The sequence below is a fragment of the Aquarana catesbeiana genome, linkage group LG04 (genome assembly GCF_042186555.1).
Source record: "Aquarana catesbeiana isolate 2022-GZ linkage group LG04, ASM4218655v1, whole genome shotgun sequence".
NCBI classification, from domain to species: Eukaryota; Metazoa; Chordata; class Amphibia; order Anura; family Ranidae; genus Aquarana; species Aquarana catesbeiana.
Window position 1 is genome coordinate 42,568,360 of NC_133327.1, and position 15,863 is coordinate 42,584,222.

Here is a 15,863-nt window from a genome sequence, read left to right on the forward strand (position 1 = left end):
CCCAAAATATGATTCTTGCACAAAAAAATAATAGAACGTATCAGTGTACTGTACACATACCAAATCCTTTGTTCATGTCCTCAAACATTGGTATGTGGGCTCTTTCGGCAAATTCATCAGCATAGTCAACAAGTGCGCTCTTGACGGTCTCATAGCCAGATAATACCACCATTTTCACACTACCCATCTGGATACTAAACACAGATCCATATTGTTTTGAGAGCTGACAAGATAAAAGAATGAACTAAGTAATGTATACAATATTTTTGGGTAAAAAAGGCATACAATTGATCAAAACAGAGACAACTTGCATTGGATATCATTTTTTTTGCTGTTCATAATAGAACTGAGGCTGAATGGAGTGATTTTGGCTAAATTAATTTAAAAAAATAAACTTTCAGTATCACTCATTGAACTTATTAGGCTAACTTTGCTTGAGGGAAAAAAAATTAGGGGAATTAAGGGAAATTTAGTTTATTTATTTTAGCATTCTTTGTTTTTTTGTATTTTTTCTTTTTTTTTTTGTGTATTTAAATCAGGGGTCTCGAACTGGCGGCCCTCCAGCTGTTGCGAAACTACAAGTCCCATCATGCCTCTGCCCGAGGGAGTCATACTTGTAACTGTCAGCCTTGCAATGCCTCATGGGACTTGTAGTTTCGCAACAGCTGGAGGGCCACCAGTTTGAGACCCCTGATTTAAATGTTATTTGTGTGCTGTCACTTTAAATCTTTTTTCCCCCACTTTATGTTAAAATAACAAAAGGGATTTTTTTGTTAGAAGAACATGTCAACAGGCCCCCCTGAACCATACCAGGCTGCATGTCCTCAACATGGGCGTGTGCCTTGCCAGGGGGACTCTCCCCATGACCCTGGCTGGTGGTTGTGAGAGTCTGCAGGTGAGGGGTTTATTGGAATATGAAAGCCCCCTTTAAAAATAGTGGGGCCCCCAGATACCACCCCCTTTCCTATGTGAATGAGTAAGGGCACATAGTACCCCCTACTCATTCACAAATAAAAAAGTTGTCATCTAGAAATAAAGCCAAACATTTGAAAAGTTCCTCGTTTTAAACCTATCATCAATCACAATGCCAACCATCCAGTCAGGAAAAAAAAAAACAGTTGAACCAGCGCACAAGTCCAATCCTGATGCTACCCATAGCCAAATGACAGACCCTGAGCTGTCATCAGCTAAATAAGGGAAAGGTTGGGGATAGTGGTGACATTGTTGTCTAAATATGACAATGTCTATGAATAAAACAGGATCTTTGAATGGAGGATGGGCGGATGATTGATAGGTCTGTCCTCTCCATTCACAGATTGTGTTTCATTCGTAGAATCTGCAGTACTGACTTCTATAAATAGAGCAGCTGGGCAGAAAGAGTGGGCATAGTCAGACACTCTTAATGATAGCCCGTCCGAGTTCCTTAGCTCTATTAATCCCATCACACCAGAAGATTATGGTGGAGGGGAAGGGGTTCAACTGAGGAAGATTCTACTACCCTCTGAATACCATCTTTTAGCCAATTTCCTATCCATTTTCAAACTGATTTTTCTAAGCCTGTAGGCTTACACCTTAGCCATTGGAGGTGAACCGTGTCAAATGTTTTTGTAAAGTCCAAGTATACTATTTCCACAGCCACTCCTTTATCTAAGCTTTTGCTTGTTTCCTCATAAAAAAGAAAGTTGTTTGACAACTTTGGTCCTACTTTATTGCTTTATTTACTTTTATTCTATCTAAATATTTCTGAACTATATCAATTTTGAGCCACTGGGGTTCTTTTGGAACTGTATCAATACCATCCCCATTATGGACCTAAACTCTCCCATTTTCCATTGCATACACAGAGCTGAAGAATGCATTTTAAAAATGTGCCTTCTCTTTGTCCCCAGTCACCCACTCTAGATTATTTTGTAAAAGACCTACACGCTCAGACCTGACCTTTTTACTATTAATATACTTGAAGACTTTTGGGGGGGTTTGACCTACTCTCTTTCTCAAGCTGTCATTAATTTTGAATTTTTGAGGCTTTTGTCCCTTTTTTACATATTCTGTTATATTCTTTTTTTTTTTTTTTTTTCAATGCATTTAAAGAAATAGTGAAATCTACAAATATCCAGATTTTTGCTAAAATGTGAGCGAAAAAAAGTTCAGGTCAACAGTCTGTTTTAAGTTTCACCAACAAGTCCAATAAAAGAAAATGTATACAAAATTTTTAAAAATTAAATCAGTATATTCTGCTGTGGAAATTCTACCAGTAGCAAGTTTCAACAGGAAGATTGATCTTCGCCACAGAAGAGCTCATTGCTAAAGAAATAAGCATGCACCCATTTGCCATAGAGCAGATGAAAAAGGACCCCCAGGTGGTTTAGTGTTCTAGCATTTAAACTCTCAGGACTAGGTTGGTGTGTAGCATTTAAAGTCACCACAACTTTGGCATGTTGTAAGGCAAAAAAGGGGTTTGGCGCCCACCACTTTTGGAAAACTTAATTGGTTTATTTGGCTCAATAAACTCCAGGAGAAAGGGTTTAGCAACAGGATACCCAAAAACAGGCAGAATACTTTCTCAGACCTTCTAGTGTCTGTCACTACAAGTTATGGACATGAGCAATAACTTTTTGAAATGTCTACTGACCGCAATGGAAAATTTTGCTGATCATGTCACAGGATCGGACGATCCTGTGACATGATCTGTAAGAGTGTAAGAGTTAAGGGCAGGGTTAGGTGAAAGGGGAACTAAGTTATCATGCTTGAAATTTAAACTGAGAGCAATTCTCTCCCAGCCCTGAAAGTTGCTTGATACAGATAAATCTCAATCACCAACCCCAGATGATAACTCATCAGTAAATCATGTGTTTGCGTATAGGAACTAGGTCAGATTCAGCATTTATTTTTGCATTTGACTGGTTTGAGGCAGGAACTCTGCCTGCTAATGGTAACACTGGTTTCATGGTATTGATTGACTCGAGTGCTAGATGTGATGCCAAGAATAAAAGTGGTGCAGCATATTGTGTCAGGCCTGGCAGATTGTGGATGGCTAAGCAAAGCCAGAGAATGACGCAGGAACAGCTTTGCCAACTGGTCTGTTGCCATTGCATCCAGCATTTTTAAAAACTCTGGTTGCTTGGCTGTGATTCAGATCTAGTTGCTGTAAGAGCCACTGACCTGAAACAAATTAGCCGATTAGAGGTTTGGACTTTCTAATCTGAATGTTGACTTGGGTATTGAAGCCAAAGAGCTGTTTTAAAGAGGTTAACAATTAAATCCCTTGTATCTTTAAAAGTATGAGTGTCCTGAAGTCTGCATTAACTGATTGCATATCTTTATTGATTACAGAAATATATTAGAGCTGAACTGCTTGATAGTTACCTTCATAAAAGTTTCAGTTGGCCTCTTGAGATTAATCATATGCAGATTTCCGATCAATGGCAGAGCTCTGGGCCCCGGAGGGAATTTGCTGGATGAAGTATGTGAAGTCCATGATCCCCAGCCTTGTATAATGTATAGGATAGCAAAAAATAATAGCCCATATATAGCGAATTCAGATATAAGGGTTAACTCCATGGCTTTTGTGCTTGAAAAATGTGAAGGTAACACAAGTTGCTCTGTGAGTTTGGTGTCCTATATTTTCCGAGATGGGAGGAGCACTGCACTGTTACCTTCGTAATAGTTTTTTGTTTCAGACTAAATGATGACAGTCCAAAAATATATAACTTAGATAACTAACATCAGCATTTGCATGTGGTGTATGGGGTTTGAATATTGTAAATGGCCTTGTACCTTTGTAAGGAGTTTACATTTTTGTTTGTAGCTGGGGGCTGCAGCCAGTATCTGTGGCAGCTCTTCACTTCATTCCCCCCTCACTCCCCTTGCCAGGCTGCTGTGTACACAGACAGAAACGCAACCAGTTTATTTCTTTCTCAATTTTGGCTGTGCTGTGTGGCAGTGTGTTTCTGCTCACTCCTGCTCTCCTTTTCCCTCCTGGCAGTGTAGTGTGGATTCAAACAGGGGGCAGGAGAGAGAGAACCAATGGGAGTATCAGTAAGGACTCACTGTGCAGGCACCATCATACCTTCCAACTTTTGAACTTCAGAATGAGGAACACTTAAGGAAGGGACTAGCGTGCGGGTTGTGGTGTTGCTGGGTGGCCATACCCCTAAGCTATTTAAAAACTCTTAGACGGTGGAGATGGCAGACAGTGGGAGCCATCGATGGATGCAAAGCTATTTTTATTTCATCGTCGGTGGCAGCATTAATCATGATTGATGCTGGACCTACACCGGGGACATTGGTTTTTTTTCTTTAGATAGGGATTGTCAAAAACTGTCTTTTGTGTTTTTATAGCCTTTTGATGCTTTTTTTGGTGAATGAGTAGGGGTACAATGTACCCCTACTCATTCACATGGGGGGTCAGGATCTGGGGGCCCCCTAGTTATAGGGGGCTTTCAGGTTCCGATAAGCCCCCCACCCACAGACCCACACAACTACCAGCCAGGGTTGTGGGGAAGAGGCACTTGTTCCCATCAACATGGGGACAAGGTGCCCCAAAGCACCCCTCTTTGTTGAGGGCATGTGTCTGGTATGGTATGTTTCAGGGGGGGGGGTGCTCACTTATCCCCCTTTTCCAAGCCAGGCTGCATGCTCAGATAAGAGTCTGGTATCGGTTTTGAGGGGGACCCTACTCTGTCTTTTTTATTTTGGCATGGGGTTCCCCTTAAATTCTGTGCCAGACTCAAAAGGGCCTGGTATGGATGGGGGGGGGCATGTTGTTTATTTCACTTTTTTTATTGCCAGCAATGTTTTTGTGAACATTCAACTGTCAGCAGGGAACACCGCTGACAAAAGATGAGTCATCCATTGTTAAAGACACAGCGGCCGGCTTCCCGGCCTACTCCTTAACAACGAGGTCATCTGACCATAATACCTTTTTCCATGTGGCCACAGAATCTTCAATGTTCATATAAGGTGGTCAGATGAGACTAAAATTGTATTATTTGGCCTTACTTTGTCCTTTTTCCAAATCAGTGATTCTGTTTTTGAATTTTTGAAAAAAAATTCAGACATGTTGGTGTTATTTCTTTCACTTGGATGTTATAAGTTGCACTAGTAAATACAGCTGGATGACACAAAAACTGTTTCTGTTTTCATTTCAGGCTGCAAAGCAACAAAATGTGATTATTTCAAACGTGGGTGATTATTTTCTATACCCACTGTATGTATATATGTACAGTATCTCAAAGTGAGTACACCCCTCACATTTTTTGTAAATATTTTATTATATCTTTTCATGTGACAACACTGAAGAAATTACACTTTGCTACAATGTAAAGTAGTGAATGTACAGCTTATATAACAGTGTAAATAACTCAACACACAGCCATTAATGTCTAAACAGCTGGCAACAAAAGTGAGTACACCTTTAAATGAAAATATCCAAATTGGGCCCAATTAGCCATTTTCCCTCCCCGATGTCATGTGACTCGTTAGTGTTACAAGGTCTTAGGTGTGAATGGGGAGCAGGTGTGTTAAATTTGGTGTTATCGCTCTCATTCTCTCATACTGGTCACTGGAAGTTCAAAATGGTACCTCATGGCAAAGAACTCTCTGAGCATCTGAAAAAAAGAATTGTTACTCTATATAAAGATGGCCTAGGCTATAAGAAGATTGACAAGACCCTGAAACTGAGCTGCAGCAAGGTGGCCAAGACCATACAGCGGTTTAATAGGACAGGTTCCACTCAGAACAGGCCTCGTCATAGTCGACCAAAGAAGTTGATTGATTAATTTATCCGATTTCCGCCTATTGCGCCAATCCCGATGTGTATCGTCACATCATGTGCCTTCATCAGGGGATCCCCTGATGAAGACACGTGATGATACGCGTCGGAATGGGAGCAATAGGTGGAAACTGGAAATGACTGAAGTATACGAGCTTGGCGCTCATGGAGTGTTACCTAAGTTTTATAAACAAAAAGTGAGTGTATCTGTTTTAATAAATTAACACATTTTAAACGGGATTATGCTATTGGGATCTTTCTTCCATTTCCTACCTCCCTAAACTGAGCTTACTGGAGAAGAAGGTTGCGCCACTCATACAACCTATCTCTGTAAACACCAAAGAGGGACCCTCTGAAGACTGCTGCATTTGATCCATTCATGCTGTAACCTTACAGTAGTAAGGTGAAGGGCTTGTACACATTCAGGTGTCACTACCAGTGGATTGGCCTGGCATCGGCCGTTTTTCTTTTGTTCACCGTGGAGGGATAGACCACTCATTCAACATTGTTTGATTGTCACAGTGTTTTTTGGGACTGTGTTTACACATTTATGATACTCTAATCTAGAGTGTGCATTAGACTTTCTATTCATATATATATGTTTAATATTGCTACACGCTATTGACCTTTTTTATTTCAAGACTGCACGCTAGCAATATTTGCACTGTTTTATCATTATGTGATTGGTTTCATTATTAAGTTGCCACCATCAGTTGTTGATGATTACTTTTTGTTGCAAATGTTTTTTCACTTTGCACTTTAGCACTCAGCAAGTTTTTGATTGTATAGATATACAGCCTATGTGTTTTTAATCTTGCACCAGCACTTTAATATAGTAATTTTAGAAGGTTCACACTATTTATTCATTAATGCAACCACCACATCACAAAGATTGGTAAGCTGCAATATATTCATTTTTTGTTCTTGGGTATGTGCTTGGGTTTGGTTGATGTTGGATTTGGGGTCTTCCAGGCTTAATTAGGCTTTGCCTTCAAAACCCCTTACATCTGAAGCAGTTTTTTCCATCTCCTGCATGATATAATAGTACCTAAAGAAGACACATCATAGTTCTACTCAGCACAAAAGATGCAACATATCATCTTTTTAATGGTCACTTCTTATATACAGCGGGGACAGAAAGTATTCAGACCCCCTTAAATTTTTCACTCTTTGTTATATTGCAGCCATTTGCTAAAATCATTTAAGTAAATTTTTTTCCTCATTAATGTACACACAGCGCCTCATATTGACAGAAAAATACAGAATTGTTGAAATTTTTGCAGATTTATTAAAAAAGAAAAACTGAAATATCACATGTTCCTAAGTATTCAGACCCTTTGCTCAGTATTTAGTAGAAGCACCCTTTTGATCTAATACAGCCATGAGTCTTTTTGGGAAAGATGCAACAAGTTTTGCACACCTGGATTTGGGGATCCTCTGCCATTCCTCCTTGCAGATCCTCTCCAGTTCTGTCAGGTTGGTTGGTAAACGTTGGTGGACAGCCATTTTAAGGTTTCTCTAGAGATGCTCAATTGAGTTTAAGTCAGGGCTCTGCTTGGGCCATTCAAGAACAGTCACTGAGTTGTTGTGAAGCCACTGCTTCGTTATTTTAGCTGTGTGCTTAGGGTCATCATCTTGTTGGAAGGTAAACCTTTGGCCCAGTCTGAGGTCCTAAGCACTCTGGAGAAGGTTTTCGTCCAGGATATCCCTGTACTTGGCTGCATTCATCTTTCCCTCGAATGCAACCAGTCGTCCTGTCCCTGCAGCTTAAAAACACCCCCACAGCATGATGTTGCCACCACCATGCTTCACTGTTGGGACTGTATTGGACAGGTGATGAGCAGTGCCTGGTTTTCTCCACTTAGAATTAAGGCCAAAAAGTTCTATCTTGGTCTCATCAGACCAAAGAATCTTATTTCTCACCATCTTGGAGTCCTTCAGGTGTTTTTTTTAGCAAACTCCATGCAGGCTTTCATGTGTCTTGCACTGAGGAGAGGCTTCCATCGGGCCACTCTGCTATAAAGCCCCGACTGGTGGAGGGCTGCAGTGATGGTTGACTTTCTACAACTTTCTCCCATCTCCTGACTGCATCTCTGGAGCTCAGCCACAGTGATGTTTGGGTTCTTCTTTACCTCTTTCACCAAGGCTCTACTCCCCAAATAGCCCAGTTTGGCTGGACGGCCAGCTCTAGGAAGGGTTCTGGTCATCCCAAACGTCTTCCATTTAAGGATTATGGTGGCCAGTGTGCTATTAGGAACGTCAAGTGCAGCAGAATTTTTTTTAGTAACCTTGGCCAGATCTGTGCCTTGCCACAATTCTGTCTCTGAGGTTTTCAGGCAGTTCATTTGACCTCGTGATTCTCATTTGCTCTGACATGCACTGTGAGTTGTAAGGTCTTATATAGACAGGTGTGTGGCTTTTCTAATCAAGTCCAATCAGTATAATCAAACGTAGCTGGACTCAAATGAAGGTGTAGAACCATCTCAAGGATGATCAGAAGAAATGGACAGCACCTGAGTTAAATATATGAGTGTCACAGCAAAGGGTCTGAATACTTAGGATCATGTGATATTTCAGTTTTTCTTTTTTAATAAATCTGCAAAAATGTCAACAATTCTGTGTTTTTCTGTCAATATGGGGTGCTTGCGCGCTTGCAACTCATGCAGAACACGGCGGCAAGACTGTTAACAGGAAAAAAGCCCTGGGAATCCATCTCCCCATCCCTAAAAAGCCTACATTGGCTAACTGTGAAAAACCGGATCATATTCAAGACCCTCTGCCTCACCCATAAATGCATACAAGGAAACGCTCCGCAATATCTCCGGGAAAAAATAAAACACTACACACCGATTCGCAGTCTTCGATCAGCTAACCAAAACCTCCTCCTCATTCCCAAATACCGCTACAAAGCAAAGGGAGAACGTAGATTTGCAGTCCAAGGACCTCGCCTATGGAATGCTCTCCCAACCAACCTCCGCATGGAAGAAAACCACCAGGCCTTCAGGAAAAAACTAAAGACCTTCCTTTTCTAGAAGCTGGCTACAGAGAATACATCTAGCGCCTTGAGGCGATTCAGTTCGCAATTGCAGCGCTCTACAAATCATTCATTCATTCATTCATTCATTAATGAGGAACAAAAATGAACTTAAATGATTTTAGCACATGACTGCAATATAACAAAGAGTGAAAAATTGAAGGGGGTCTGAATACTTTCCGTCCCCACTGTATATATAGAATTCCAATTATCAGTTTTCCCCATATGTGTATTTCTGATTTCTCAATGAAGTTAAGAACAAGCCACGCTCTTGATTTATCAGTGAATTTGTTTATTGTACAAATTTGTTTATTCTACAGTATGGGAGTATCTTAGTACTGGGCTCCCAGAGAAAGATTAAAAACAAGCATGTATTTAGCAACCATGCAGAAATTTGATGGCTCTTAAAGATGAAGTCTCTCTTTAATTCGTATTATTGTGTTCTGTTCCATAGGGAACAAAGTACATGGCTGGCTTCTGGTTCCTGGTTTACCTATTACTCTGTGATTCGCAATACTTTTGTGAGTATATTTTATATATCTTTGCCATTTAATAAAGAGCTGTGGAGCATGCACTAGGCATTTTTGCCTTTTGTTTCATTTTGTTTGTACAGTATGTCCCAGGAGGCAAAAAACAATATGTACTTTGTCCCACCTTCTTATGTGCTATCTAAGGCTAGCTGTAGGGTCCAACAGCTTTCCCCCATGGCCATTGAACAATGCAGCTAGCAAGAAAAGGCCACTTTGACAGATGGCCCTTTTTTCCTGTCTCCAAGCACTTGCTGAGACAAATCAGAGACTCGGCTGATCAGGACTCTCCCTCCTGATTGGCTGAGACACAGCATCAGTCGCTACTGGCTCTGACAGTGGCCAATCAAAGTAAGCGAGCCAGTGGCATTATTAAGGGGTGGCTATGGAGGCTGGAGCCCCGAATCTGGGGCCCATAGCCCTGAATCCAGGGCCAGCCCTACAGTGAAAGTGTCCAGGGCTGTCTGAAACAGCGCTTCCCGCACAGCCGCGGCACTCTCACTGAGTACTTTGCACTCAGTGGTTCACTGACATCCAGAGAAGGGAGATCAGTGTGAGAGTGAGTCTCCTCCCTTGCTTCACCCATATCATAGAGTCGGGAGGAACTTTCTCACACAGAGCTCCTCAGCAGGTGGGTGCAGACCGAGGGGGAGGGGGGAAACTCTCCCCTCTCTGTATACCCAGCCCTTCCCCTCTCTGTATACCTAGCCTCCCCCTCTCTGTATACCCAGCCTCTCCCCTCTCTGTATATCCAGCCTCTCCCCTCTCTGTATACCCAGCATCTCCCCTCTCTGTATACCCAGCATCTCCCCTCTCTGCATACCCAGCCTCTCCCCTCTCTGTATACCCAGCCTCTCCCCTCTCTGTATACCCAGCCTCTCCCCCAGGGTAATATATAATGTTACACACACACACATTATATACATGTGTATGCCCGCCCAAGCCTATGACTTTCTTTACTTTGCTGCTATGGGCTCCTGCTCTTTTGTAGACCTAGCAACACCCCTGCAGTGAGCCAATAAGGAGAAAGAGGGGGCCGGGGTGGAGCCGTGGCTCCGTATCTGAATAGACACACAGAGTAGTGGCTCGGCTTGGGTGCCCACTTAGCAAGCTGTTTGCTCTGAGGGCACTCGGCAGGAAGGAGGGGCCAGAAGCGCCAGCGAGGGACCCAAGAAGAGGAGGATCGGGGCTGCTCTGTGCAAAACTACTGCACAGAGCAGGTAAGTATAACATGTTTGTTATTTTTAAACTAAAAAAAAAAAGCCTTTAATATCAATTAAAAAAAAATCATATATAAGTAAAAACAAATCAGGCAGACTCAATGGACCATTTGTTTTTTTTTCTGCTGTCACTCTGTTTCTATTTTTGTTCCTCACAGCAACCTTTTAGAATCCTTGCCTTATTTCTGGACACCTGGATGGCAGAATTGACAGTTGGAAGCTGCCTGCTTGCTAAGGCCAGCTAGAAATATTTTTCCATGTTTATTTTTTCTTAGATTAACCCAGTCTGTTTTCTATTTATTTATTTTGCTTTTTTTTTAACTAAAACATGAAAACAGTTTGAAATAAAGGAGATAGAATAAAACAAATATATAAATGTCTATTTTGAGCTTTTATTAATATAAAAAGCATAATACAAGGGCAGTAAAAATGTTACAGCATACCCATATATCTATCTAAATATGCCATCTCAATAAAAAAAAATCTTGATAACTTCTTCTAAAATATAATAACACTTTAAAAAGTTAAAAATAAACATCCCATTTTTGTGAGCAGATGACAAAGAGGTAAGCCTGTGGCTTTCAAAAAGTATTTGGTACTCAGCTGCCTGGCAATTAAGACAGCTATAGCATATTATCAGAGGTTTAGTATAGCAGGGTGAGCATCTATTGCCATCCACTGTTTCAAAGGCATTTGGTGCAAATGGCACAGTTTGATAGAAGAGGTAAAGGTATAGGTTGGTGGATGGGGTAAAGGCATAGGTTGGTGCATGGGGTAAAAGACATAGTCTGGACATGGACTAGTGAACAACTATTAAATAGAGGCAAAGCGGACTTTCCTGGTACGGTATGAACTTACAATACACAATTATGTTTGAGGCACCTTGGGTGGCTGAGGTGGTTTCATGGGTGAGTACAGTCGTTCCTTCCCCTTCTTGGCCATGTAATAGACATTGAGAAATACATATAGGGTACTCCACTGGCATGCAATTTTGCTGAGTGAGGTGCCCGCTACCCTACTAATATGTTTATTTTATTTTTTGTTGTATAAATATCTCTCATGTTGTGTATATATTTTCTTCAAAGATAAACTATTCCTCTGAATTACACTCCTGAAGAAGCAATTTTCCATGAAACATGTAGAGTTTATGACTGGAAGGACATGAATGGAAGTTCCCCTTGATTGGGTTGATATACAAACATTTTTCCAATCCATATTAAAAGAATTTACCTTTTACCAGTAGTCTTTTTGTCCCTTATGGGATTTATGCATCTTTCCTTGTTTGTTTTGTCTATGTTTGCCCAAATGGGTAATTTAAAATAAATTTATTTAATACATTTGTATTTTTATAACATGATTGTATATTGTAAGTTCAAACCATACCATGAAAGTCTGCTTTACCTCTATTAAATAGTTGTTCGCTAGTTTTGATTCCATGGGACGCAGGTACTCTATTTTTGTCTTTAAATATAGTTTGGACATGGGTTAAAGACATAGGTTGGTGCATGGGATAAAATACATAGTTTGGTACATGGGGTAAAGACATAGGTTGGTGCATGGGGTAAAATGCATTGTTTAATGCATGGGGTAAAATACATAGTTTGAACATGGGGTAAAGGCATAGGCTGGTGCATTGGGTAAACGTCATTGTTTGGTGCATGGGGTAAAGGCATAGGTTACTGCATAGGGTAAAAGACATAGTATGAACATGGGGTAAAGACATATCGTGGTGCATTGGGTAAAACCAATAGTTTGAACATGGGGTAAAGGCATATCTTGGTGCATGGGGTAAAAGCCATAATTTGAACATGGGGTAAAGGCATAGATTGATGCATGGGGTAAAATACATAATTTGAACATGGAGTAAAGGAATAGATTTATGCATGGGGTAAAAGACATTGTTTGAACATGGGATAAAGGCATAGATTGGTGCATGGGGTAGAACAGTGGTCATCAACCCTGTCCTCAGGGCCCACTAACAGGCCAGGTTTGCAAGATAACTGAAATACATCACCGGTGATATAATTTGCTGCTCAGTGATTGCAGTATTCTAGTCTGCATCTCCCCAAGGTAATACATAAAGCCTGGCCTGTTAGTAAACCCTGAGGACAGGGTTGATGACCACTGGGGTAGAAGACATTGTTTGGTGCATGGGGTAAATGCCTAAGTTACTGTGTGGGGTAAAAGACATCATTTGAACGAGGAGTAAAGGCATAGGTTGGTGCATGGGGTAAAAGACATACTTTGATGCATGGGGTAAAAAGATGTAGTTTGGACATGACTAAAGGCATAGGATGGTGCATGGGGTAAAATACATTGTTTTGTGCATGGGGTAAAGGCATAGGTTGATGCATATGGTAAAATACATAGTTTGGTGTAGAGGAATAAGGGGCATAGGGCATACTTTGGTGCAGGAAGCAAGAGGCATAGTTTGGTACAAAGGGTAAAAGGTTTGGTACAAATGATAAAAGGCATAGTTTGGTACATTAAAAAAATGACCCAACACTTCACTCTCCTTCATTCCCCTCTTCTTTGTGTACCACCCAGTTAGTGAGCATGGTGGCATTAAGCCTGAAAAGGAGCCATTTCCTGCACAACTGTTGTCTGGTTCATGAGGGATAAGACAATTGTTCAACTTTAGCAGACTGTCTGTAAAAAAAAAAATAGCATTTCAAAACCTAAACGAATTGTTTTGTCTTGTTAAATCATCCATTATGTTGTTTCACAGTTGATGTTGCAATGTATAAACTGCCCCGTCTCTTACATTTCTCCAAAAAGTTAAATCTTAACTTGTTATTGTTAACAATGAACTTTGACAAACTGTAAATCAGCCACAGTTACTGTTTCACAGCTGACACTGCAATATATGAATGTTTTACATTACAAAAAATTTGAAATCAGTTAATTGAACATACAGGTTTTCATTTAGCATCACAGATCATGAAATATTTAAAAGTTTTTAAACATTTGGTATTTGGCTACGTGCAGCCTAATATCTTCTGTGCTCAACCTAGAAGGTAGACAGCATTGAAGAGGAGGTCCTATATTTGGACTGGTAGCCCTTCTTTCTATTTGAGACTTACCGTATTTATCGGCATATAACACGCACAGGCCTATAACACGTACATTCATTTTAAGAAGCAAGTTTCGGGAAAAAAAAAAACTTTAATTTTAAATAAGGAACTTTGGGTCAGTGCCCATCTGCAGCCTCACAAGTTTCATCAATGCAGCCTGATCAATGCCCATCTGCAGCCTCACAAGTGCCATCAATGCAGCCTCACCATTGCCATCAATGCAGCAGCCTCACCATTGCCATCAATGCAGCAGCCTCACCATTGCCATCAATGCAGCAGCCTCACCATTGCCATCAATGCAGCAGCCTCACCATTGCCATCAAGGCAGCAGCCTCACCATTGCCATCAATGCATTAGCCTCCCCATTGCCATCAATGCAGCAGCCTCACCATTGCCATCAATGTAGCAGCCTCACCATTGCCATCAATGCAGCAGCCTCACCATTGCCATCAATGCAGCAGCCTCACCATGCCATCAATGCAGCAGCCTCACCATTGCCATCAATGCAGCAGCCTCACCATGCCATCAATGCAGCAGCCTCACCATTGCCATCACTGCAGCCTGATCGATGCCCATCTGCAGCCTAGAGGGGACAGGGGGGGGGGCGAACCAGCGCCGACAGATTACATACAGTGAGAATCTCCTATGATAGACAGAACAGTGGTCCAATGGTGGCCCAGGAGACGGGACTTCCCATTACAGTGTCCGCCAAGTAAACAGGAGATTCTCACTGTATGTAATCTGACGGCGCTCGTCCCGCCCCAACCCCCCAGTCCCCTCCGAGGCAGCTAAAATGGAAGTATTGGCGTATAACACGCACACGCTATTTGCACCCGATTTTCATGGTAAAAAAGTGAGTGTTATACGCCAATAAATACAGTATTTATCCCCTTTTTTTACTTCCAAAATGAAAATACAGTTTTCTCTTGAAGAGAATCATCTGCCTGGTGTACCAAATTTTACCAAGACCAGAGGGTGCAATATCAAATATTTTCTGCAGCAGCGCCTGCTGGTGACATCAAGGATTACAGCTTACTTTTAAGGCATAATTCTATTTTAATGTATTATAGATGATAGACTTTTAAATTGCTTAGCCACATTAGGAACAATATATAATGTGGGTCTTCATGTTGATTGCACGGGAGCTACAAGAAGGGGAATTTTTCTAATATTTCCTAGGTGGAACCATCCTACGGATTGCATACATGGCACCATCTCAAAAATACAAAAATTTAAACTTCATATTGTTGTTCCAACCTCCAAAAATTGGGGTAGAAAAATAGGGACTTTCAATTTACCAAAACACAAATATATAGATAGATAGATAGATAGATAGATAGATAGATAGATAGATAGATAGATAGATAGATAGATAGATAGATAGATAGATATTTATATAAAAACACAACTTTTTTCTTTTTTTACATTGAAATTGAAATAAAATCCACAACAATTGATTCTCAATTCTATTGTATTACAGAAGTCAGACAATAGAATTGGCGACCTATTGTTGTGGATTTTATTCAAATTTTAATGTAAAAATTAAGTTTATTTTTAAGGTTTTTTTTATATATTTGTGGCACATTGAAAGTCCCTATTTTCCAACCCCCGTTTTGGAGGTTGGAACACTACAGTTTATTCTCTACAAGAAGGAGAACTACACATAGTCAGAATTAGATAAAAGAGTTCAATGTAAACTGAATATTGCCTTTAACTTCATCTAAGATCCTAAATAGATTTAGTGGCCTTTTAAATTATGTCTTTCTGAGGGGGGCGTGGCCTAGCGCATGGAGCCGTAGGTCGCACTTCACGGCGGCTCCCGGTCCTACGGATCTCCACGAGGATACAACAAGGGCATCCCGCCTCACACCGCTCCCACACCGCACAGATGGGCAAAGGAAAGCCCAAGGAGCACCCCAAGCCCGCCGGCGATCGTACGCAGAGCGATCTGGGCAGATTTGTGACCAGAGCGTCTGCGGCCTACAGCTCACAGGGACAGCCTAAGATGGCGCCGGCACCTCCGTCCCCCGCCCGCTCTGAGCCTTCAGACATCACACAGGTACGCTCCAGGGCTCGCTCTGCCTCACTAGCTGATCTTGAGCCCACACTACAGAGCCAGCACAGCCCACACAGCCCCTACAATCAGTCACAGGCATCCCTGAACTCAGGAGACGGATGGGACTTAGAATCGCAGATGCGATCCCTCCATACATATATACGCTCCCTCCCAACAAA

The 15,863-nt window shown here is 41.4% G+C and overlaps 1 protein-coding gene across 1 annotated transcript in view; it reads right to left on the bottom strand.

The window, feature by feature from the left end:
- The window catches only part of LOC141139200 (cytochrome P450 2K6-like), a 116,996-nt gene that overhangs the window by 64,010 nt on the left and 37,123 nt on the right, over positions 1–15,863 (bottom strand). The window contains exon 2 of the mRNA XM_073625118.1: positions 61–223. Within this exon, the coding sequence (XP_073481219.1) occupies positions 61–187 (127 nt within the window). The 5' untranslated portion in view covers positions 188–223. The remainder of the gene's footprint in view (positions 1–60; positions 224–15,863) is intronic.